The sequence below is a fragment of the Suricata suricatta genome, chromosome 1 (assembly GCF_006229205.1).
Source record: "Suricata suricatta isolate VVHF042 chromosome 1, meerkat_22Aug2017_6uvM2_HiC, whole genome shotgun sequence".
Lineage (NCBI taxonomy): Eukaryota > Metazoa > Chordata > Mammalia > Carnivora > Herpestidae > Suricata > Suricata suricatta.
In genome coordinates, this window is record NC_043700.1 from 12,699,045 (window position 1) to 12,723,851 (window position 24,807).

The 24,807-nt window shown below is 41.5% G+C and overlaps 2 protein-coding genes across 2 annotated transcripts in view; one reads left to right on the top strand and one right to left on the bottom strand.

Annotated features, from left to right (window-relative positions):
* The first annotated feature begins 896 nt into the window (after positions 1 to 896).
* TENM3 (teneurin transmembrane protein 3) overlaps positions 897 to 24,807 on the top strand; it is a 196,423-nt gene continuing 172,512 nt past the window's right edge. Inside the window, exons 1-2 of the mRNA XM_029950079.1 lie at positions 897 to 975; positions 5,203 to 5,440. Coding sequence (XP_029805939.1) covers positions 897 to 975; positions 5,203 to 5,440 — 317 coding nt within the window. The remainder of the gene's footprint in view (positions 976 to 5,202; positions 5,441 to 24,807) is intronic.
* Positions 16,174 to 19,058, bottom strand: LOC115287554 (NEDD4-like E3 ubiquitin-protein ligase WWP1). The gene is given in 4 exon segments (XM_029934128.1): positions 16,174 to 16,818; positions 16,820 to 18,210; positions 18,213 to 18,282; positions 18,365 to 19,058. Coding segments are annotated over 4 exon segments (2,172 nt in total). The 5' UTR covers positions 18,431 to 19,058.

Here is a 24,807-nt window from a genome sequence, read left to right on the forward strand (position 1 = left end):
GAATTGGGGTTTGGTAAGTGGCTTAAACTGAATTCTGCCCGTAATGAGATCTCCGCCCGGGCTCCTAACACTTTCAGGGTTGGTCAACATACCTTATTCAGTGCACGCCATGATCCAGCCCGTTACCCCTTGTTGGTGGGGTTAACGGGACAGCCTGCAATGACACTGTTGGGCTAAATTCTTTGGTGACGAAGGGCTGAGCAAAGTGACCAAAGTAGGACCTATCTAATACTTGTTACTGATAAATTATCTGCTATAAGTTGTGTTTATTAAATAAAAACAAGCAGCTGAAAAGCTACCCTAAAGTTACATGAGCAATAGGAACTTGAAAAATGTCGGGCAGAAAGAAGGAATAAAATGAGTAATGGCAGTCTTTGGTATAAGACATCATTTCTAGCAAGCAGAATGCAAAGGACTTTATTTTAAGCAGGGAAGAATATTTTAAAAAAATAACAGCCTTTTCTAAAACACCTAATTTGGAACATTTGTAATCAAAAGCTTTAAGACACAAATATAACTGTGTTTGGTAAGCTGGGGAAATAATATTTTATCGACTCTTTCTTATGTGCCTATATGTTACATGTTCATGTGTATTTTATGTAATCTTCCCACTATTTTCCACACCTTACAAGGTAGATTTTGAAAATTGGAACATCGGCTGTGGTTCCAAAGAAATAGTCCTGATGTCCGGGGTGGGTAACATGGCGGCCCGACCGTATGAGGGGAGCCGCTAAAGGGCTGTGATTGGGTGATTGTCGCCAGTCAGTCCGCGCACTTCTAGGAGTCTTTGAAATACCCGACTGAGTGAGGATATTGAAAGGGCCAGAGAAATTTAAGTCAGACTCCCTGCCTTTCAGGATCTAAGAATTTAGTTAAGGAAATAAGACAGGTTGCAAATGACGGCGCAGTTAAAGATGCTGTGGGAAGGCTCAACTTTTTACCGCTTAGACATTCTCTTCATTCACTTCTTCACAAGTAGTCGTTCATTCAACAAACATGTACTCGAGTGAATAAATATTTGTTGACCACACATCCATCCCCATGGGGTCCTTAGGGGTTCCAAGGTGAATTTGGGCTGAATCCTGCCCATAGAGAGTCTACCAAGAGCCAGGAAGCCTATAAAATCAATCATAATAGAGAGGGGATTTGAAAACAAGCCATGAAGGCCCAGATCAAATGAGACTCAGAGAAGAAACAACTGATTTCTACTTGAAGAAGACAGAAGGGGTGTCCTCTTTGTTAGAGCTTGAAGTACGTAGGATTTGGATTGAGAAAGATGGAGGAAAACGGCTTTCAGTCAGAAGCACATCTGCCTATATGGATGTGGGGCGTAGAGTGGGTACAGCCAGCGGGGCTGGAATAAAGATACACGAAGAGGATTCATGGGGAAACATTTGCAAAAATATTTTGAGGACTAACTGAAAAAATAGGACATATACCTTGAGAGTTCATTTTATGTTTTACAGATATATTTGGAGTTTGCAAGAAGGAAAATGACATGTTGAGAGCTGTGTCTCAGGAACACTAAGCCTGGTCCCTCTGGGAGGTCCTATTGTCCCTTCTACGACTCCAGAGTCATTCTGTCCTAAACTTTGTCAGATCCATGCAAAGCCTGGACCAATGGATCAGCTTAAAGCAAACGCTGCAGTTAATGTGGTGGTGGTTTTATGCGGATCCAACCACCTGTGTGAGATTCTAAGTGCTTGTCTCCAAATCTAGACCCTTTCCTTCCTTTGTGTCCATTTTGAACCCAGGTCGTAAAATTTTCCGTGGATATTCAGGTTTTTTTCCCATGAGTGCTTAAAAAGAATACTTTCTCTATTTTCAGTAATAGTTATGCTTTCCTTAAACAAACTCTGTGGTCTTAAAAACACTCCAAATCATATAAACGACCAAGTTTCCCTTTTTTGCGTTGTCAACTAGATAAATAATTGAGAGCCAGATTTGTATTCCTACTCTAAAAACGTCCAGAACTATATACAACAGGCGTTTTCTCCACTAGCTGTAGATCTGGGTTTATCTTGTCTTTCCTACTTGATTTTCTTTTACTCTCTCTTTTTTTCTGGCTCTGTGAAATTTTACTTTATCCTGTTAAACTTTATAAATTTATTTTGTCTTGAATAAGCTGGTGTAGATCGGCTACTGCTTGCATCCTGTAAGCCCACATCTCTCTGGTGGCCTCCACCTCCAAGTGAATCCTCGGATTTTGCCTCTCTGTGGGGACTGCTGCAGAATTGTAAATGTCTGGTCATCCATTTTATCCCGCTCAGGCTCTGCATTTGTTCTACTGCAGCAAATTTCAGGTTTGAGTCCAGCTTTCATGACCCGGATTTGTTTTATAGGCAGGCCTCACGATTATGTAGGCAGATCCAAAGAGGTCCCAGCAGACAGAGCACACTTGGCTGAAATAACCCGGACAGACAGTGAAAAGACAGATCTTTGCATGATGTCGTGTTCATTGCAAGTTCCCAGTAAATACATGCCATACGCATGCACGGATGTAGAGAAGGCCAGGACTCATTATTTTGAAGCCTCAAATGGAAGTTTTTCCCCACTCTTTAAGAATAAGAATCTTAAATTCAACCTTTATAAATACATGATGATGATAACAGATCTTAAAATCATGTAATTTTCAAAAGCAATGTTAATATCCAGGATGCTTTGCCATTAGACGGTACTGTCCTTTGTAATGGACTTAGCATATCTCTGGAACATCGAAGCTTGATAAATGTTTGTGGGCTAAATAGCTAGGTTGGTAAATGAATGAATGAGGGTGTTTCACTGAATCCTTAGATTAATAGCTAGGTGGGACAATAGGATTTCCCCACTTTACAGGTGAGAAAACTGAGGCTCATGATGACAGTGCCTGCCAGGGTTAGAAGTTAAATTTGGTATTGACTGCTATAAACACTGCGTTCTCCTCTAGTTAGTGTACTATCCAGCATATAATTTATATTTCACATGTGTAATATAATTCCATTCTTCTGTGGAGCCATGTTGAAAAACATGGAGTCATCTGACACATCCTCTAACTGCCTTCTCGACACCGTCTTCATACGTTTCCCTTTGAAATGTATCGTCTTTGTTTCCATTGTGTTGACACCCACCTAGTGAAGGCCCTTGACTCGTTGTAAAATAAATATATATATTTATAAAAGCAGCTTTGGAAATGCTCCTTAAAGACGTCTGTAGAGATTCTAATCATATGCACTAATGTGGGGGAAGACAATGCTAATTAATTGCAATATACCTGAATAATAAATCTTCTTTGAATTTTAAATTTTGAATTTTCTTTTTTTCTGTCACAGTTAAAACTGGAAGTGTTAGTTTAGCCCTCTCATTCCTTCCAAGAGTAATCTCTCTTAATTTGAGAGAGAGAGCATAAGCTAGGAAGAAGAGGAGAAGGAGAGAAAGAGAATCTTAAGTAGGCTCGCTGCTTGGCGCTTACCACATGGCCCAGCACAGGGCTCAATCCCATGGCTCTGGAATCATGATCTGAGCTGAAAGCGAGAGTCAGTTGCTCAAATGACTGGAGCCACCCAGGCACCCCTCCTCCAAGAATATTTTCAATTTAACTAGATATAGATCCCCTTAATTTTTCATGAGCCGCAAAGCAATGGACCAAGCAAGATTTTTGTAGCTTCTAGGATGGCAATGGACCACGCAAGATTTTTGTAGCTTCTAGGATGGGAATCCTCAGGAATAGAGATTGTGCAAGAATGAACTGCATTTCATATATTTAGGAGTTTTCTCTCTCCTTCATTTCAAGGGGCAGGAATTATTCATTGTCAAATGATATTACATGGATTGTTAGAGACCATTCGAAATATGCAGTATTTGCTGATATTCTGTGCCATGGGAGGGGTTCATTCTCATACCCTGTAAAGAGGTTTGATAACATACATTCAAGCTATTACGTTTCAAGAATTCATTTTATGCATTCAGAATTCCAGCGTTAAGACTCTGTTTGGCATAACAATTACTGCTGGAGTTCTCACCGCAGATGAAAGATCGTCCCTGTGTTTCCCATTCTTTTTTAATACATGCATTTATATTAATAGCATGACTTAATACATCGCTTTAACATTATATTGCACTTCGAACTGCATTTAGTCAAAAATTGACATCTTATATGTATGGAACTATAATAAGTTTAGCATTAAATTAAGGAGTCATCTGTCTGTTTGTTAAAATGCGATATTTGTGAATTCTAGCATGTCCAAAGGCAGGTAATGAGATCAAAAAGTCAGTCTCATGTAACGTTAATTTGTAAATTTTAACTTCCAACTTCCTAGTTTTAGGGGATGTTTCTATGGTTACAACCTGCCATCGTGTTTATACTTTGAAGTTGCAGGGTCCCTTACGAATGCGGTTGAGAACAAAATATTTGTCCCGCTGCCATCCCTGGCATGAGTCGCTCTGGTCATCTATGACTTACTCCAAAAGGTAGTTCTACAGCGTACTGTGAAATTGGCAAATCTGTTCTGTGTGTGTTCTAATGGATGTAACGGTCATTAAGTATATGAGTCTTCTGACATTGTAATCAGATGTGATTCAGTCTGTTAAATATCCATGAAACAACATCTGCTTCACAGAGTGACCTTCTGCTGAAGAATACTTAACGTCTATTAGCGGATCATAATGCAGATCTGCCTTATTTGAAATGCACTAAACTAGAGTAGTCTACTGCTGTTTAGCAACTAGCTTGTAATAATTTATTGCAGTTAAATAAAGCTTAAAAAAACCTCCATTAAATAATTATAGGGATTATATGCATTTCGAAAACCTTTGTGTTCAACCGAAATTACCCATTTAATTTCAGGGTTGGTTTGTTAAAAAAAAGCCGAAGTCTAAAGGCACATTAGGGGAGCTGTCAGACACTTTTCTGTAGGTGTTAATAAAACCAGATGAAAAAAATCTGAAACAAATTAAAACCAAAACCAATTTTGCCATCTGTTGTATATTAATTAGGACTCCGTGTATCAAGGGTAAACTCGCTCTTAGAGAATGTCACTGAACACCCGCTTAATAGAATAATACGCAAATTGATTAGGTTACGGGTTTGAATGCAGTTTTTAATCCTAGCTCCTCTATAGCGGATCCCCAAGACACTGGTGGTGTGTGTAGACGCGGTGTGCATACACGTGCATACGTACGTACATGTACACGCATGTAGAACGAGTTTCCTTTTCTGTTTTTCAGAGCAACCTGCAAACAACCAAGGCCAGCCCGCCCTTCCGCCTCTGCCTCCGCCCCATCAGCAGCACCCTGCACAGCACCCTCCGTCCATCACTTCTCTCAACAGAAACTCCCTGACCAACAGAAGGAACCCAAGTCCGGCCCCGCCGGCTGCTTTGCCCGCCGAGCTGCAAACCACACCCGAGTCCGTCCAGCTGCAGGACAGCTGGGTCCTTGGCAGTAATGTACCACTGGAAAGCAGGTAACTCGTCTGCGGGGCACTCTCTGATCATTCGGCTGTTGGGGCCGCCAAGAGTAGCTGCGTGGAGAATAGACACCCTACTGTAGCCAACGGACCGTGTTGTTTTAGCATCTCACATTGACAGATAAACTAGTCTAATCCTTTTCTCGCTCAAAACGGTAGCATACCTCTATGCTGGTGGTGCACAGAGCCAGGTTACCTGGTCATTTTTTAGTTGCTGGCCCATGAACTTTCCTGTCCTCTTCACACATCGTGTCAGGCTACAAGAGAGGAGACTAAGTGGCTTTAGGGAAACTCCTCCTTACTGCTGGGTTGTTGTCTTTGTTGTTTCTTTCTTATCTACAAGTTACCAGATGTGTCGAGATAAAGTCAGAGATGTCAAATGTGACTCTCGGTCCCACGTGTGGGGTGATTCGATGAACAAGGGTAGCGTATATTTGATTCTCGACATCCCTACCTTTACAGGCTGCATTGCATCCATTACTTCATAAACTCATGGTGGATTCCTAGGTGTTAGAGTCAGATGGCCATTTGTTAAGGGTAGTTTAGTCTCTTGCAACAGAAAGAGGATAGGACCTAGTCTCCAAAGTTCCTTCCAGCATTATTGTCTAAGACATTCCGTTCGTTCTGGACCGTAATATTCGACAGTAAGAGTTTTCCTTACCATGAACGGTAATCTCCAACTCCTGAAATAGCTTTGCCTTATTTCTGTACCATGGACCATGGGCTCCTCTCTAGTTTGTCTTCCAGAGGCTTCACTGGTTTAGTGGCCTTCTCAGCACACGGACAGGCATTTGGTGAGGTTCTGAGATTATTACTTCACACAGGTCAGCCCACAGATAGCAGACTGCTTATGAAACAGAAGAGCTGTTTTGAATTAATCCGTTGACTTTGGAAATATCTCCAGGCACAAACATGTGTACCGTTTTTGGCCAGAACCCCAACAGTCCGTGTCTCCTTTATACCGTGTGTTTACACAAGAGAGTGCGTCCTCCCTCATTGGCCTCCTGTTGACAGCTTTGTGACAGAGTTCCCCTGACACTCCTATCAGGATTTATTTCTTTTCTACCATAAGCTTCCGTTAGGCTCAGAGCAAAACAATCATCTCTACATGACAGCCAGAAAATGGAGGACTCCCGACCCCTGGGAATGTCACCCCAAAATGCTTTGCCCCTTAGAGCCCCTGGCTAATGTCAGCATTTAAATTAGCTTCTGGATAAAGAAACAGGTTTCATAGTGAATAAATTGGGATTTTTTTTTATTTTGGCCATTGAATGCATGATCTAAACCAAGTCTGCCATGAGAATGAGCTATCAGGAGGTCCTCACAGTTAAATAAGTTAACAATAAAAATCTTTTGCTTTTCTTTCACTCGTGACCTAAGACCAAGGTTTCAGAGAACTCTGATCTTTTAACCTGTAGTGTCAGGCAAGAGTAGTTGGCTTTTATTGTTTATTTTGTATTATTGAACGCTTGTCTGGGAGAGATTAGAAAGAGAAGTACAGAAGAAGTAGGCAAACAGGAAATTTCTTCACTTAAAATAAGAGTCATGTCTACAGATCTTTTTTTTTTCCCCAGGGTTATTAGCACAGAACTAAATTTACCCCATGTAATTAATTAGCACACACTGAGCAACTAATCAACACTGATTCACTATTGTCATTCGGAAAAATTTTATTAGGAAAAAAGTAATTTTCCAGTTGACTCATCAAATTGAATATGGATAATTTCATTGTAGTTGACAATAATTGTTTTGACAAATATGTATGAAATATGTCAAGTTAAGTCAGCAGAAGTGTGTATAGTTTTAGGGATGTCATGTAGCACGGAAGCCTCAGACACTGTCAGTAGGAGAGTTGGTATTTCTTGAAGCAATGTCTTCTCGTAAAGGTACTTGGAATAATTTGGCAGTGGGGCGGGGGAGGGGGGGATAAGGTGTGTTCTTGTTATTCGTCGTATTGTACTAATTGAGTTTTGGTTGGTAGGAAGTTATGAAAGAGGTTTTGAGGACAACCCATCATAGCCGATTTCTCCGTATTCAGACCATATAAGAAATCAGCCTCAGGGCAAATACCATTTGAAATTCCATTTCAGAGCAATGCCATGAGTGAACCCTCAAATGGCATTAACATATAGTTTTGTGAATTTACGTAGGAAGAAACTCTACCAGTTGATAGCATCTCACTGACTAGATATCTGTAGAATAATGAATCTAAACATTATATTGAAAAGATTCCAGTCTCTTTAGTTTTGTCATCTTCTCATTTTCCGAGGTCCACATCTTATAATATTGCTAATCAAAAGAAAACGGGGTTTCAACTTTGCACATAGTGTATCAACCTAAGCAGTGATGTGAAAATCTCACACTGTCCTGACACAGTGTGACGGCGGTTTCTTTAATAGTCTCACTTGGTTGGAACTCTTGAGGTGAAGAACGAGTCTTATTTGTCATTGATTTTTCCTTTTTTAGTTACGGTTCCCTATTGAGTATGATTCTCAGGTTCAGTTTCAGCTGTATTAACAACCTTACCCAGACTTAGGTCTGCTATTGACTCATTTTTAATCCAATGCCCAGTTTCATCTTTGGCAACTCTTTCTGTTTACACATAGACTCATTTTACAGATTCTCACTTTTCTGGGACTGCCATTTAAAGGATGGAAGTTATAGAGCATGGAATTCAGTTATGGGTGTGTAAGAAGCTCTCTGTTTTGTCTCCTCCCCTTTTTCTCCTTCTAGCATTCATTGATATTACCACTTGCAAACTGGCATGTCCTAACCCAAGAGTCTCTCGGTACTTTGTAGAGTTGGTCTCTATGAGTTGGTAGAGAGGACATGAAGATTTTCCACCTTGTTCTGTTGCCATGCAGTTTTATACGGATTTATTAAAAAACATTTTTTTCCAGCAGTTTCTTGCTTCCATAGCAATGTTTATTTCCTTCTCTAATGAATTTAACATTTGCTGCTGTTGGAGACAATCGATATTACTGTGTACTGTACATTTCTGCTCCGTTACCAGAGCAGGTCTGGTCTATAATCTCTAGGGAGTTTCAGATCTCCTGGAGTCACCTCCAGACCCAAACATTTGCAGTTTACAAGCATTTCCTTAGTTGCTCCTCGTCGCCAATAAAAAGCAATCAGCGCCCATGTATAATACCGATCTTTGCTTAGAATGTTCCTTCAGGGTTCCTTTTTTTTGCACTCACTATTTCTTACACTTTGTAGGATGCACTGTTAGGGCATTTGCTAGCCTACCGCTCATTGCTTATTTTATATTTCAGCTGCCTCAGTGCGTCATCATAGCTGGTAGCACGTTGTAGAGCAGCAGAGGAAAAGCTAGGCCTTAACCCAGCCCAGCAGCAGCCTTTAAAGGTGTAGTCCAGTAACTCTCCTGGGGAGCCCTTGACCTTCAGCAATTGTGAAGTTAATTGCCTGCAAGTTTTTCATTTATACATGTGAATTAAGTAGCTTAGTAGGTACCTATTGGATGTTAACAAAAGGGTTCATTTGTAGCCATTTAATAAAAGATTTATTAAAGCCTTGTTTTATTATGAAGTCTACTTTGGCATTGATAGTTCATTAGTTATGTTCCCATAGCTCTTTACCTTCTAGTTCAGTAATGCTTTGCTAATTATTAATGTATGAAATTGCATATTAAATTACCTCTTTTTTATTGCACTTTTTATTTAAATATTGAAATGTCCTGGGCTGCTCTAATGTGAGATCAGTTGCTATATCTTTAAAAAAATAGGTACCTGAGCAGAAATACTACTTACTAAATTAAGATAGTCTTCGTTTCTTCCGTCTTTTATCTTCACTCCGAATGATTCTAGGGAAACGCAAGACACTCGTCAAGCATCAGGAGTCAGTCAGGCTTTCCTATAAGAAATCCAGGCAGCAGTCCCCACATCGTGGACTTAACCATACCAGGGAAAGCTTGCCCAGGTGACAAATGGTATTGTCACCTGCATGCTTATAACCGACTACCGTTAGCAAGATTGTAAGTGGTTAAATGTGCCATAATTATGAATACAACTACAAGTAATATATTCCTAGGAGGATAATCCACTGACTTAAGATGATGGACTGATACCATATCCCTCACTAAAGATAGTCCGGGGTCACCCACGGGCCCCTGTGGGCAAGAGGAGACCGTCACAGGACGTTGAAAGAGATACAGAAATGAAGAACACCAGCCTCAACATCGGCTCTGGGCCAAGGCTATGAAATTCTTTATCTTTGATTGAAAGTCTCACCATCTCTGTTTGTTAAAACAAACAAATGCCAGTAACAATAAAACCTATCTAAAAAAACTCATCTAAAATTATATACTAATGAATAGTAAAAGTCAGCCGGATTCTAGATCTCTTGAAATAGCTCACCTTTACTAACCTACACTATCCCTTTTTTTTTTTTTAAGTTTATTGTTTTGAGAGAGGGGGACAATGCGAGCGGGCAAAAGACCGGGTCCAGGGGGCGGGGGGGGGGGGGGGGGGGGGGGGGGGAGAGAATCCCAAGCAGGCTCCATACTGTCAGCACAGAGCCCGATGCAGGGCTTCAACTCACAAAAACTGAGATCCTGACCTGAGCCCATATCAAGAGTTGGACGCTCGACCAACTGAACCACCCAGGTGCCCCAACTTTCAGTGTTTCTTACGGGAGAAGGAGGTATGGTGTAAAAGGATTTGGCCAGGTAGTGTTTATATTTAAGGCTCATTTTAGTTTGTGGCATAAAAAATTCTCATCTCAGTGAGAGGAGGACAGTTCAGGAAGCTCCTGCCCTAACTCGGGGTGTAAGCTTCATGGTGAGCGTACCGTTTATCATCAGTCCAGACAGCTTGGGAGGGAAAGGGGTTTAAGAACAACCACACTAGAAATCTTACAGGTGTAAACTGAGTGTCCTGGACACAGAGAGACCCACTGTTATCCCACAAAACGTTATTCCCAAGAGTGAAGTTGCTTGTAAGCCCGTATTATCTTAGACCTCCGAGGAGAGAGAGAGAGACCAAATGAGAAAGGTAGGGGGAAAGCAGCCATTGGTTGACTCTCAACTTGAACTTCTCTGGTGTCTGTACTAACCTGAGCAGCTAGTTCACCCTTTGTCACCCGCTCCACAGGAAGAGCTTCTGTTGTCTTAAAATATGTAGTTCTTAAAATAATACATAAAACATTTTTTTGTTTTCTTCTCCCAACATCAAGAGGACAAGAAGGAGCAAATATTAAAGCCAACATATTGAACGAGATTTTGTTCAGAAAGTTCAAATTTAATATTTTAAATGTTTGATTTGTATTTTTAAATTTTTTTAATGTTTATTTTTGGGAGAAAGAGAGCACCAGTGGGGGAGGGGCAGAGACAGACAGACAGACAGACAGAATCTGAAGCAGGCTCCAAGCTGTCAGCACAGAGCCCGACACGGGGCTCGACCCACGAACTGTGGGATCATGGCCTGAGTGGAAGTCGGTTGCTTAACCTACTGAGCCACCCAGGCACCCCTAAATGGTAGATTTAAAGGTAAATCATGTATTCACTAAAAATGTAAAGCACAGATAAAATTTGGTCCTGAATTCACTCAAAGAATGAACAGCTGTGGACGCACCTGGTGGCTCCTTTGGTTGAGCAGCTGGCTCTTGATTTCAGCTCAGGTCCTGATCCCAGTGTCACGGGTCCAAGCCCTGCATCAGGCTCTGCACTGAGCACGGAGTCTGCTTAGCATTGTCTCTCTCTCAGGCAGGCCTGGTGTGTCTCAGTCGGTTGAACGTCTGATTTCTGCTCCGGTCATATTTCACAGTTCGTGAGTTCACACCCCGCGTCGGGTTCTGTGCCACGGTCAGCAGAGCCCCCTTCAGACCCTCTGTCCCCCTCCTTGCCTCTGCCCCTCCCCCACCCATGCTCACTCTCTTTCTGTCTCAGGGATGAGACACATTTAAAACACAAAGAGATTCTTTCTCTCTGCCCCTCCCTGCCCCCTCCCCAGCTCACACGTGCTCACGTTCTCAGTCTTAAAAAAAAATGAATGAACCGAGTCTCCAACAGTGCTATAATTTGCTTTCCAAAACTCTTCTTTCTTCTCTACGGAAATAGAGACCTCATTCCAAAATAAAGCATGAGATAGGAGAGGACTGCTAAATGAACAAAAAAGCATGATTTTTAAAATGTGAGTGTTGTTAACTGTAACGTTCCGGCCTCCCCTGGCTTGTTTCCCACACATCAGGCCAGTAATTAAAGTGGAAAAGGGAGGCTGTGCTCTGGCAGTAGCCCTAACCCGAAGGTCATTCCCAGTATATTCCTGAATAAAACCTAGTCGTTTTATTTTTTAAAATCTTTTTTTTTTTCTCAAATGGTTTTACGCAAAAACTCATCTGGAGCACAAACTTGGCGTTGAGTGTGAAGGCTCCATGACTTTGAGCGGAGCACACAGAGGCTCCAAGGAGACGGGGCAGGAGAGGGGCTCCGACATTTACAACAGCAGGCGTTTTCTCTTCCTCTTCTCGGTGGGAGGTGAGCAGAAAACCACAGAAACACCTTGGTCACCCTCCTTGACGCCTGGCTGGGTGAGAGCCAGGGCCCCACTAAACCCTGCAGGTGGGGGGAGGCGGCATCAGCTCCTCCGCCTCCAGTTTCCCAGTGGTGTCCTATCAGCCCTAAGATGGGGTGCAGCCCCCCCCCCAGGAGGATGGGAGTACTGGGACCCTGGATTCACGCATCTGGACTCTTGCACAAATAGTTTCAAAAGATGCAGGACTCAGAGAGGAAAGGAAATTAAGAATGTATCAGCAGATAGGATAGGGGACGTGATCTCCTCTGTCAGTCTTGTCCAGCTGTATCCGCAAACCCAGATACACGCGTAGTTTAGCATCATCAGGGACTGCTTTGCAGTCTGACTGGGTGTTGAAACCTAGTTCCATCATTTAAATGATCTACATAAGGGCGCCTGGGTGGCTGAGTCGGTTAAGCATCCGACTTCGGCTCAGGTCATGATCTCATGGTTCGTGGGTTCGAGCCCCGTGTCAGACTCTGTGCTGACAGCTCAGAGCCTGGAATCTGTCTTTGGATTCTGTATCTCCCTCCCTCTCTGACCCTCCCCTGCTCACGCTGTCTCTCTCTCTCTCTGTCTCTCAAAAATAAATTTTAAAAAACCATTAAAAAATTTAAGTGATTTATATAATCATCTACAAATCATTTAAACCTCAGGTCCATTGCCAGTGTCCTAATTCTTGCTAAAAAGAGTATTGTGACTTTTAAATGAAATTCTGTAAGTAAAGTACCTGGCAAGTGATAGGTGTTCCGTAAATGTCATTAAAATATGACCAAATTGGGGCACCTGGGTGGCTTAGTCAGTTAAGCGTCCAATGTCAGCCCAAGTCATGATCTTGCAGTTTGTGGGTTCGAGCCCTGCATCGGGCTCTGTGCCGACTGCTGACAGCTCGGAGCCTGGAGCCTGTTTCGGATTCTGTGTCTCCCTCTCTCTTTGTCCCTCCCCCGCCCATACTGTCTCTCTCTCTCTCTCAAAAATAAGTAAACATTAAGAAAAAATTTAAATATGATCAGATAATAATAGTAGCAAGCACTGCATAGGACAAGATAACCTAATTAGTTGACACTTCAACAAATACCATTTATCACCAAGTAGTTCTTTTCTCTCCAATGGATAAAGTATTGATCTTGGGGTGCCTGGGTGGCTCAGCCGGTTAAGTGACCTACTTCAGCTCAGGTCAGGATCTCACAGTTTGTGGGTTCGAGCCCCACGTTGGGCTCAGTGCTGACAGCTCGGAGCCTGGAGGCTGCTTCGGATTCTGGGTCTCCCTCTCTCTCTGTCTCTCCCTCCCTCTCTCTCTCCCAAATATAACAATATTTTTTTTTAAATTATTTATCTTAACTGGAATACATATGTCTAATTTATCTTCATGTGGGAGGTGGGTCAAGCCTACAGCCATAATTTTATCAGAATAAAATCTCTTGTTCTCTTTGCCATTATTCCTGCCATTCAACAAAAACTGGGTGAATTTTTGCAGGTAGGAGCCCCAAGTCTGTTCATTTTATTCTTGGGAAGAAAAAAAATCTTTAAATTATAATGAAAGGCAACTATTCATATTCTTGAAACATTTAATTAACTGAAGTAGTAAATGTTTGGAAGGAATCAGTAAAAGCCTTGATGGATGCATTCTCTCCACGTCTGTCAGAAGTTAGACCTCAGTCTTACCTAAGGTATTTAAGCCTTTACGTGTCTTTTGAGCCTGGTGAAGATCCGGTACAATAGAGTAGGCGTGTTATTTTGTTTCATTGAGGTGAACCAGTTTCTCTATAACCGCAATTAAAACAGCAAGAAAGTATGCATTAATTATTTGCCGTAGGCCTTAAGTGATTTTTGAAAGCATAATTTCCAACAAATTGCAATTACTGTAGCCTCTGATAATGTTTGGTTTTGGATAACCAGCAATCTGTATAAAATATTCATACGTGAAAACCTTAATTTCTATAGTACCAAGGAAAATGAATTCTTAATTATCCTGACACATTTCTAGCCACTTCTCTGAACACGATCAGAGTGAAAAGTCACCCGTGCCCTTACTCCGGTCACCACTAAAGACTGCAGTTTAATCCGTATCTTTCTCTGGATCTGACCTGTTCATTTTGAGGCCTGTCTCTGCCTCATGGGCAGCCACTGTCTGGTGGGGTTTTTAAATCCTTTTACCTTCACTAATATTGTCCCTGAAAATGTGTCCATCCTCGTGTGCGTGCATGCGCACGTGTGTGTGCGTGCGCGTTATCTCTGCCTGGCATCACTACTGCATGGAACCTTGATCTTCTTTCTAGAGTTCATTTCTGTCCCGTTTTAAAACCATGTTTTGCTCTAAGGCTTCATCCTCTGGTTTCATCACCGGTTAGTAAACACCTCGTCAAAGAGAATTGCTTATCGTTGCTCGTGTCTCTTGGCTTTTCCCCTTGACAGTTTTGTCTTCTTTATTTCTTCCTTCAGACCTGAGATAAAGTCTCTTCTCCTTTTTTTTTCTAAAATTTTTTAATGTTTGTTTGTTTTTGAGAGAGAGGAGACAGAAAGTGAGCAGGGGAGGGGCAGAGAGAGAGGGAGACACAGAATCCGAAGCAGGCTCCAGGCTCTGAGCCGTCAGCACAGAACCCGACACGGGGCTCGAACTCACAAACTGAGAGCATGACCTGAGCCGAAGCCGGACGCGTAACCGACTGAGCCCCTCGGGCGCCCCAAGTCTGTTTCTATTACACGGTCCTCAGAACCCTGTCTTCCGAGCCCACAGATCACATTCGTAGACATGCTCATTGCTAACCAGCTAAGCTGAATAACTTCTATTTGCTAACCTCTCTGATTCTGCCGTGACCCTCTTTATGATTTCTTAGCATCTGAACCACTTAAAATACTACCACCAGAAGTCATCGTGTTCCGGTCACATCCTGCGCTGACGGAACAGCGCGCTATGGAAAAAGCATCGATTTGGGGACAGACGAATCTGTGTTAAAATCCTAATATCCAACCAGCTATTACCACCTTGGGCAGATGACTCATATATTCTTATCTTGTTTATTTTTTCATAAAATGGATTTTGATGTACTTCTCAGATTTTTTAATCATTCACATCAGATTTTAATTTGTTATACATCTTTGTAGTTCAGCAAATGCCCTTAATAATGAAAAATTAAAAAGTTATTAGGACAAAAATAATGATCTGTGTAAAAAGGGGGTGGGGAACCAAAAGACTTTTTTAAAATATGCTTAGATCATAAAATTTTCATGAATTTAAGAGGAATGAAGATATTTGAACACTAATAGAAAATAGACTTATCTGAGTGTTCAAATGCTTATACAACTCTTCAGTTCGTCCAGTTTTATAAAACCAAACTTTGAACACAAAAGCAAAACTGTTCACATTACCTTATTATATGTTCCTAAGTATCAAACCGCATCCATTTATTACGAAAGAACATTACAGATTTAAAAACAAAGGTACATAAGTACCTGATTCTTTTTAACTCCACAAATCCCAAAGTAAACTTGTAAACAAACCTCTTTGCTGCCTAATGAATTCTTTCCGATCTCTAGGATAAACTAAATGGCTTTGCATCTAAGTGTGTGACTTAGATTTAAGTTAGGGTTTCATTCATTACTTTGTATTAGTGACGTAGCAAAGGGGGACAATTTTCAACTATTAAAACAAATTGACAGGTTCAAATGCCTGTCTTCAGAAAGCCAGCAGCATTTTTTAACATACCCAAAGTAGATTTGGCCTAAGCCCTTAATACCTTCCTGAACAGCCATGCAACTAAACACCCTCAGGAGGTGTTAAGTGAGGGAGAAGATCATGAAGCAATTTGTACTTTTTCTCTGGATAACAGAAACAAGGTAAAGCAAATCCAGATTATTTTTGAATGAATGGCTGTCATGTCTAATATACCCAGAGCTCTATAAAACTAGAGCTATCATATATGCTTATATAGATATATACTTATTTTTAATAAAGTCTCTTGCTTGCTTCAGAATTTAAGGATGATCTTTTTCCTAGTCAATCACTTCAAGGAAACAATAAATAAAGTAGAAAAGGATGAATTGTTTTTGCATATTTCTGTGGAAGAACGGAAAACATTTATACTTTGAGAGGTTCAGAAAATTCACTGTACAGAATGAACCGCTTATATGCACTATCTGTGCAGTTGTCTTGGCTGGGGTATTTAAATGCAAGAGCTCCTCCCAGACACGAAGCCAAATTCATTCTTGTCCAAATCCCTCTGTCTCTTCTATTGCAAAAAGTTTTTCCTTTCGTTGTTCATAACTTTTATATGGCGGTAGATCCAAGCGATTAAAACAGGTGTGGCTTCTTGGTAACCAAATGTCTTTGCCAGCTTTTTCAATGCAAAATTTTTGAGGCCCATTACTTCCCATAAGCTCAGCAACTCCTCCTAGAGGTAAACGGCAGGTTCCAGTGACAAACTGTAATAGTCGCATCCTTACTTCATTGTCTGTCTCTTTCACAAACTGCCGAAACCAAATGATTTGCTTGCTGTTTCTTGTATAATGTTGATATACAGTATTTCTCTGCCAGTCTGCCAAGTCAACCTCCTGCATGCCGCACAGCATAACCTCCGATTCTTTTTCATCAAAGTACCGTAGCCACTGAAGAGGAACAACTTCATTAAAACCATCAAGGAAGGCATTGGTCTGTTCTTGCACTCCTCGAGAAAAACGCCACTCTGTCATTAAACCAATATATTCATCTTTGTTCTCCTCGATCACGAGGATATTGGAACCTCCCAATTTCAGGTCATGCGAAGTGACCTTTCCCAAAATTTCCATGTCAACAGAAAAGTACATTTCTAAGCCACATTCTTCAATGTTGTTATCTCTTATCCAGATAAAGGGAGTTATAAAATTCTGTATCAATAGATTCCAAATCCTTAATAGTCAGTTTTTTGCTTAGCATACGCTTGTAGAATGGTAAAGAGAAACCAGTATCAATAAACTTCCCATGAAAAAGTGCCATAGCAATAAAGCGGCCAGTAAAACAGAAGTATGAAGGATGGTCTGGATTGATGGTTGATGCTGGATTTATCTGTAGACAATAGTTGTTCTTGCCAGCATACTCAAATAAGCAATACATGGGGTTCAAAACTTCATGTGAAAGCGAGAAAAACCATTCTCTTGCTAGACCACCATAATCAAGTCCTTCTTCTCCTCTAAATATTACATGTAATCATCTTCTCAAGTCATAGGGTTTTAATGCCATAATCTGTTGGAAGGAATCTTCGAACAATGTCTGCCGGGATACATTGATCTTTACATGACTGGGTAGTGCGTTAGACTGGCACAAATAACGACAGTGAGCAAGTTTCCACCTAAAGCTGCGTTCATAAGCAATCTGTGGACCACCTTTAGTTACAGATGACTTCCCATTGCGAGGATCTTTGAATGTTGTTGTTCTTGTATTATGATCAACAAAGTACCTAACGCCTTCCCGAGTAAACCTGATTTCCCAGCCTTCTGGCAGGGGTTCTTCATTCTGTAAGCCTTGAGTTCTTGGATCTTCCCACTGGGTTGTTTTTGTGTTATGATTCACAAAGTAAACCCTGTCAGTTGAATCCACTCTTTTTTCCCAGCCTGGTGGCAAAGGTCCATATGGGTCATTTTCTGCAGCTAACATTGAAGCCGAATAGAGGTATCGTTGGTTGAACTGTTGCATAGCTCCCTGCAATTGGTTCCCCTGAGACTGCCAGTGTTCAAAATTTCGAACAGACTCCGTGGTAGGCCGCTGCCAGGTTGTTGTTCGGGTGTTATGATCCACATAATAAACTCGTCCACGATCATCAACTCTTCTTTCCCAACCTGGAGGTAAAGGCTGCGGCCTCTCCCATGTGGTCGTCCGAGTGTTAGGATCCACGTAATAGGTTCTACCATGAGGGTCTTTTCTCTGTTCCCACCCTGATGGCAAGGTTTCTGTGCTGGCATTTCCAGACTGTTGCCGTACAGGTTCCACACACCCATCTGGCTGTCTTAATTTGGCTGCCTCAAAAGCAGAACCACTTCCAGAGTTAGAGGTGGCAGGGTCTAAAGAACCTCTAGCTTCAGATCCAGATGCTGCACTATTAGAAAGAATACATCCGTTGTTTTCTGAGGAAGTCAGTGTTTCTTAAACTGGAGGATCTTCAACAGTAGTATTAGTGCAATTTGAAGACACGGCAGTTTCTTCAGATACTATTACAGTGCTCGTGGTGGAAGCGTTCTCAGTTGGTGCAGATGAGAATGATTCTCGTTAGCAGTGTCATTGGCAGGCTCAGATGTGAGTGGTTTTGGAGCTGGTGTATTTTTGGGTCTGGCAGCAACCTGTCTCCATTAACTACATATGAACAGCATGAGTTTCGAACTAGGGTGCTTGTAGGTGTATGATTATCTATTCCATTAGTACCTTCAACAGCCAACCTGGAAGCTGGTCTTGCTGAAGGGTCTCCATTTTCATGTAAGGCATCACCATTTTGCTGTATTTCTATGGTTGGAGATGAGTTGCAGTTTGTTAGATTTTCTTGCTCAATTGCCAATCCATCCAGCACAACTGTGAATTCACCAGTTTGCACTATGCCATTCTTATTTTCTAAAGAAAGTTTTAATTGTTCTTTCACTCTTTCCAATTTTCTATTGTGTATTAACAGAGCTTGTTTCAGATCTATTGTTGCTCTTCCTAATAAAGCATCTGCCTTTAAAGTATAATGACTCCAAACTCGAAATTCCAATGTAGTCTGTGGGGTCACATTTACGGTTAGCTGTTCATCCCATTTCAGATTAGAAGAACTACTGGATTTTGCGGTTTTCTTAATTTCTCCATCTACAACTACTTCTGTATATATTGCTGTTCCAAACCAGTTCTTTTTTCTTTTTAGTTTGGCACTAGAAACAGTTACCTGTAACTGTGACCTTCCACTGTGGTTATTACTAGTATCAGACCATGGTGAAGCAGTGGCCATGTCCCAATATTCAGCTTAAACTATGTACCAGGAACTGTGCTAGACCCTGGGGATATAAAGATGAGTAAGACAGGATTCCTTCTTTCAAGGAGCTCATAGTCTAGTGAGGAGACAAACCCAGCGCGAAGCTGTCGGCTCCCAGGCGGTGCCTCCTCCAGCGGCTGGCGCCCTCACCCTTCCTCACCCAAGATCGCCATCTCGCAGCAGGTGCGGCGGCCGTGGCAGCAGCCACCCAGGCGTCGGCCGGCAGCCCAGGCCACCTGCAGCCACTTGGAACCCACTAGCAGCGCTCGCCGACACCGGACCCTCCCCCCACCCCGGCCACGCGCCACCCCCAGCAGACCCCACACCTCCCTCCTCAGGAGCGCGCCGCCTACTTCTCAGATTTTTTAAGGACTCATCGAAATGTCACTGCCAAGTACCTGGCACTTTAGTTTCTTTGTTTTCCTTTATTCTCTTATGCCACCCACTGAAGGGAAAAGTAATTGATTCCATGTTTACAAATGTAAGTGACATCTCCAAAGTCAGTACCAGTTTGGTGAGGGAAAGGCAGTGACAGCTAACGAGAATGGACATGTTGATACAGTTTGAGAACAATTACATTGCCTTTTCATCTTTGGAGATGGGTATTTTTTGATGATGAGACTGATCGACCTAGCCCCTATTTGGTTGGGGCGGCTTCCTACAGGAATTCAACTATGAAGTAAATTTTCAAAGACAGAATTTGCTTTAGAAAAAAGTAACACTGAACCCGTGGGAGAGAAATGGTCTGAGGTGGTGGCAGGGCAGGGATACTTCATGAAATGAGTCCTGGATACGTGCACTCCCCCGGCCAGGATTTATGAGAGTCTGACCATGTGCCAGTTTGAAAATCCCAAGGTGGTTGTAAAGGACCCATAGAGGTTGTGACTGCTTTTGAGAAAGATGGACTGGCCTCCAGAGCAGATTTCACAATTGGAGCTAATCTTACAGATAACCTTATCCGGCCTTCTTTAAAAGCCCATTGAGATTTAGTAATCAGCCTGAGGTCACATGACTAATTAGCAGCCATTCTCAGCTAGATCCCAAATTCTTTTTTTTTTAATAGTTTATTGTCAAATTGGTTTCCATATAACAGTGCTCTTCCCCACAAGTGCCCTCCTCCATTACCACCATCTCTCTCCCCCTTCCCCTCTAAGTATTCAAGTCTCAGGTTTTGCGTCCCTCTCTCTCCCCAACTCTCTCTCCCCCTTCCCCTCTAAGTATTCAAGTCTCTCAGGTTTTGCGTCCCTCTCTCTCCCCAACTCTCTTTCCCCCTTCCCCTCCCCCTGGTCCTCCATTAGGTTTCTCCTGTTAGACCTATGAGCGCAAACATATGGTATCTGTCCTTCTCCGCCTGACTTATTTCGCTTAGCATGACACCCTCGAGGTCCATCCACTTTGCTACAAATGGCCAGATTTCATTCTTTCTCATTGCCATGTAGTACTCCATTGTGTATATATACCACATCTTCTTGATCCACTCATCAGTTGATGGACATTTAGGCTCTTTCCATATTTTGGCTATTGTTAACAGTACTGCTGTGAACATTGGGGTACATGTGCCCCTATGCATCAGCACTTCTGTATCCCTTGGGTAAATCCCTAGCAGTGCTATTGCTGTAGATCCCAAATTCTAAATGCATTCCTTCTTGTAGTGCCTCCACATTTTTTATTAATTACATATGAAAGAAAATAAAAACACTCAACCCAAAAAACATGTTATTGATTAAATCGTTAATTCTAGAGAACTAGCAATGTACTCATCTTATGCATGTTATACATATATAAAACTAAAACCTAAAGTATGAAATTAAATAACATTTTATTTTATGTTTTAAATGTTTAGTTTTGAGAGACAGAGAGAGAGTGCATGGGGGAAGGGCAGAAAGAGAGGAAGACACAGAAACCAAAGCAGGCTCCAGGCTCTGGGCTGTCAGCAGAGAGCCCAACATGGGGCTCGAACTCTTGAATCATGAGACCATGATCTGAACCAAAGTCAGACACTTCACTGACTGAGCCACCCTGGCACCCCATAACTAACATTTTAAAGTTAATTTATTTTGAGAGAGAGCAAGAGCAGGGAAGGGGCCGAGAGAGGAAGAAAAGGAAAGAGTTCCCAACAGGCTCTACATGGTCAGTGTGGAGCCCGATGTGGGGCTAGAACTCACCAACCGCATGATCATGACCTGAGTGGAACTCAGGAATTGGACGCTTAACAACTGAGCCACCCGAACTTCTTGAAATAAATAACATTTTGAAATATTTCTATTTTCTTTCAATCTATTATTTAGTTTTGTTCTTTTAATTAATTATTAAATATACATTTATAAGATAATTCAGATCAAATATTAATCATACCTTAAACCTTTTTTGACCCTAACAACTATATGAACTTCGTCATCATTAAATATACCTACACACACCACACACACACACACAATGAAATATTTAACATATCCACCACTTCACAGAGTTAGTGTGTGTGTGTGTGTGTGTGTGTGTGTGTGTGTGTGTGTGTGTGTAGAGCATTCAAGGTTTATTCTCTTAGCAAATTGCAAATATCCAATGAAATATTATTAGCTATAATCACCTGGCCGTACATTAGATCATCAGCACTTACTCATCTTAGAACTAAAAGTTTTACCCGTTGGGCAGCTCAGTGGCTCAGTGGGTTTGGCATCTGACTTCAGCTCAGGTCATGATCTCACAGTTCCTGTGTTCGAGCCCCACGTCAGGCTCTGTGCTGACAGCTCAGAGCCTGGAGCCTGCTTCACATTCTGTGTGTGTCTCTCTCTCTGGCCCTCTCCCACCCACTCTTTCTCTCTCTCTCTCTCTCTCTCTCTCTCTCTCTCTCTGTCCTCAAAAATAAATAAAAACATTAAAAAGAACTTTGGTTTCATTTTACACTTTGACAAATATCGCAGTCCCCCACCTCCCCAGCCCCAGGCACCCACCATTCTCCTCTCTGGTTCAGGAGTTCGACTTTGTTAGATTCCACACACAGAACTCGGATCATAGAGTATCTGTCGCAATGTGGCTAATTTCTCTGATGTTCTAGCAAACTAATTAGAAGTTGTTCCATTTTTACATCTTTGAATAAGGACCAAGCTCACTAAGATACATGTTTTGCAGATTTTAAAACAGCTTAGAAAATTAAAAATCGTTATAGATGGTAGTCATTGATCTTGGCAACAAAATAATATGTTGATGGGAATATTTCCAAAAGCGAGTTTTAAAAATATCCTGTCTGAACGAAGAGGTTCTTTAGAGGAGCAGCATGTTATTGCTCATTCTTGAATACTACTTTACATTGAAGGGACAGATTAATAATTTTCCCAAAAATATATTCTTGGTAGCATGTCACGGACAGCCACTTGTCATGCCAGAAAAGGTCAGCAAATCTGGACCCCTCTCCTTTTGATATGTTGAACTCGCTTGTGAGGTTTATAACTCTTTGGGGTACTCTGCGTGAACCAGCTGGCTAACCTTTGTGTCGTTAAAAGAGATTTTCAGGATCACTCCACAACTTGTTTGAGAATATCAAGAGTCTTGTATTTCACCCAGCACACACGAGCAGCGAACGTTAAACAGTGAGAGCGTTCCTGTCCAGTCCTCTCCTTGGGGAACACGTCTTCTCTCTGGGTATGTCATGGACGTTAGTGACTTTCCTGCCAAAGAGCTGAAAGCTAGCACCATGCTCAGCACTATGACGTTATTAAAGCCTAGTATCTTTCTTATTCTTTGGACAGGAGGTAAATGCAAGTTGAACTGTGTTTCTAATTTTTTTAATGTTTATTCTTGAGAGTGAGTGAGCAGGGGAGGGACAGAGAGAGAGAAGACACAGAATCTGTAGAAGGTTCTAGGCTCTGAGCTGTCAGCACAGAGCCCAGTGGGGGCTCAGACTCGTGAACTGCAAGATGATGACCTGAGCCCAAGTCAGGCGCCTAACTGACTGAGCGACTCAGGTGCCCCTAAATTGAAGTGTGTTTTATACACGAGTGAAAATAACATAGCTCATATAGAAACTACTAGTCTGTTATGTAACTGGTCAAGGACATGAGTTTTAGGGCCAAAAAAGACCTGGTTTTGTCTCTGTATAAACTTTGGCAAATTAAGGCTCAATTTACTCATCTTAAAAAAAAAGTAGAGGAGAGCCTGGGTGGCTCAGTCAGTTAAGCGTCCAGCTTCGGCTCAGGTCATGATCTCATAGTTCGTGGGTTCGAGCCCCAGGATGGGCTCTGTGCTGACAGCTAGCTCAGAGCCTGGAGCCTGCCTCGGATTCTGTGTCTCCCTCTCTCTCTGACCCTCCCCTGCTCATGCTGTCTCTCCTTCTTTCTCAAAAATAAATAAAACATAAAAAAAAATTTTTTTTTAAGTGGAATTGGGGCACTTGGGTGTCTTACTTGGCCTCAGGTCATGATCTCATGGTTCATGGGTTCGAGGCCGGTTCAAGCCTGTTTCTGATTCTGTGTGTGTGTCTCTCTCTCTTCTCCTCCCCTGCTCATGCTCTGTTTCTCTCTGTCTCTCAAAAAAATAAATAAATAATAAAGTTTAAAAAATTAAAATAAATAAATAAATAAAATTACAAAAAAAAAAAGAATTTAGGAAGTCCCTTGGTGGCTTGGTCAGTTAGGTGTCCGACTTTTGATATCAGCTCAGGTCTTTATCTCAGGGTTGTGAGTTCAAGCCCCACGTTGCGCTCTATGCTGGATGTGAAGCCTACAAAAAAAAAAAAGATATCTTATAACACACGCAGTAGGGATTTTGTGAAGTTAAAATTAGATGGTATTTTCTCTGCACTTAGGAAATAGGTGCACGCTAAGTTTTATTTAGAACACTTTCCTCTCTCTAGACTGGTTGTTTTATGTTTCATTCTGTGAAATGCACGTTGTTCATGATCACGTATTTGATTGACTAAGATCCCTTCACCATCTCTTAGAACCCTGAATTTCTTTCATTCTTCATAAACTTAACATCGAAATTCATCTCTTTTTCTAGATCACACTTCTTTCTCAAACTTACAGAGAAAGAACTTTGCTGAAGTTTTAAGCACAGCAGGCCATCAATACTTAAATGAATTAGTAATTAAAATCGCCTTCAAAAAGCACATAGGAATTTTAAGGCGTTCCTTTTCATTCCCATTTTCATCTTAGTATATTTAGTACATAATATCCAAAAGTAGGTGTAATCAATAATCTTAAAACATGTAGGAAAATATCTAGTATAGTTTGTGCTTTTGATGGTATGGTCTCACCATCGTAATAACTAAAATTTAAAACAAAAACTGTTGAGCCTTCGTGATGATGATAAAAAAGAAAAAAAGAGGGGTGTCTGGGTGGTTCAGTCAGTTAAGCCTCCGACTTCGGCTCAGGTCAGATCTCACATTCATGGGTTCGAGCCCCACGTCAGGCTCTGTGCTGACAGCTAGCTCAGAGCCTGGAGCCTGCTTCCAGTTCTGTGTCTCCTTCTCTCTCTGCCCCTCCCCCTCTCATGCTCTGTCTCTCTCTGTATCAAAAATAAATAAAACATTAAAAAAAATTTTTAGAAAAGAAAAAAGAAAGAAATCTGCCTATTTGACCTGTTGTTCTGCTTCTAATCCTCCCAAACTATAACATGATTTTCTGCTTAATTATAGATATGTCTATGTTAAACTAAGTCATAATAAAAATTTTTGCTTCCTGTTATAATCCTATATATTTTATAGAGTTGGGGTTATACCTGAGTTTTATATTATATTAGTTTCTCAATTAAGGCCTAAAAGTAAATATGAAAGAATTCACTTAAATCACCTTAATATTCTAGAACTTTTCTTCCCAATTTTCAGAGATCAGTGAACGCATAATGCCGTATTTACCACGAACATGTTTGC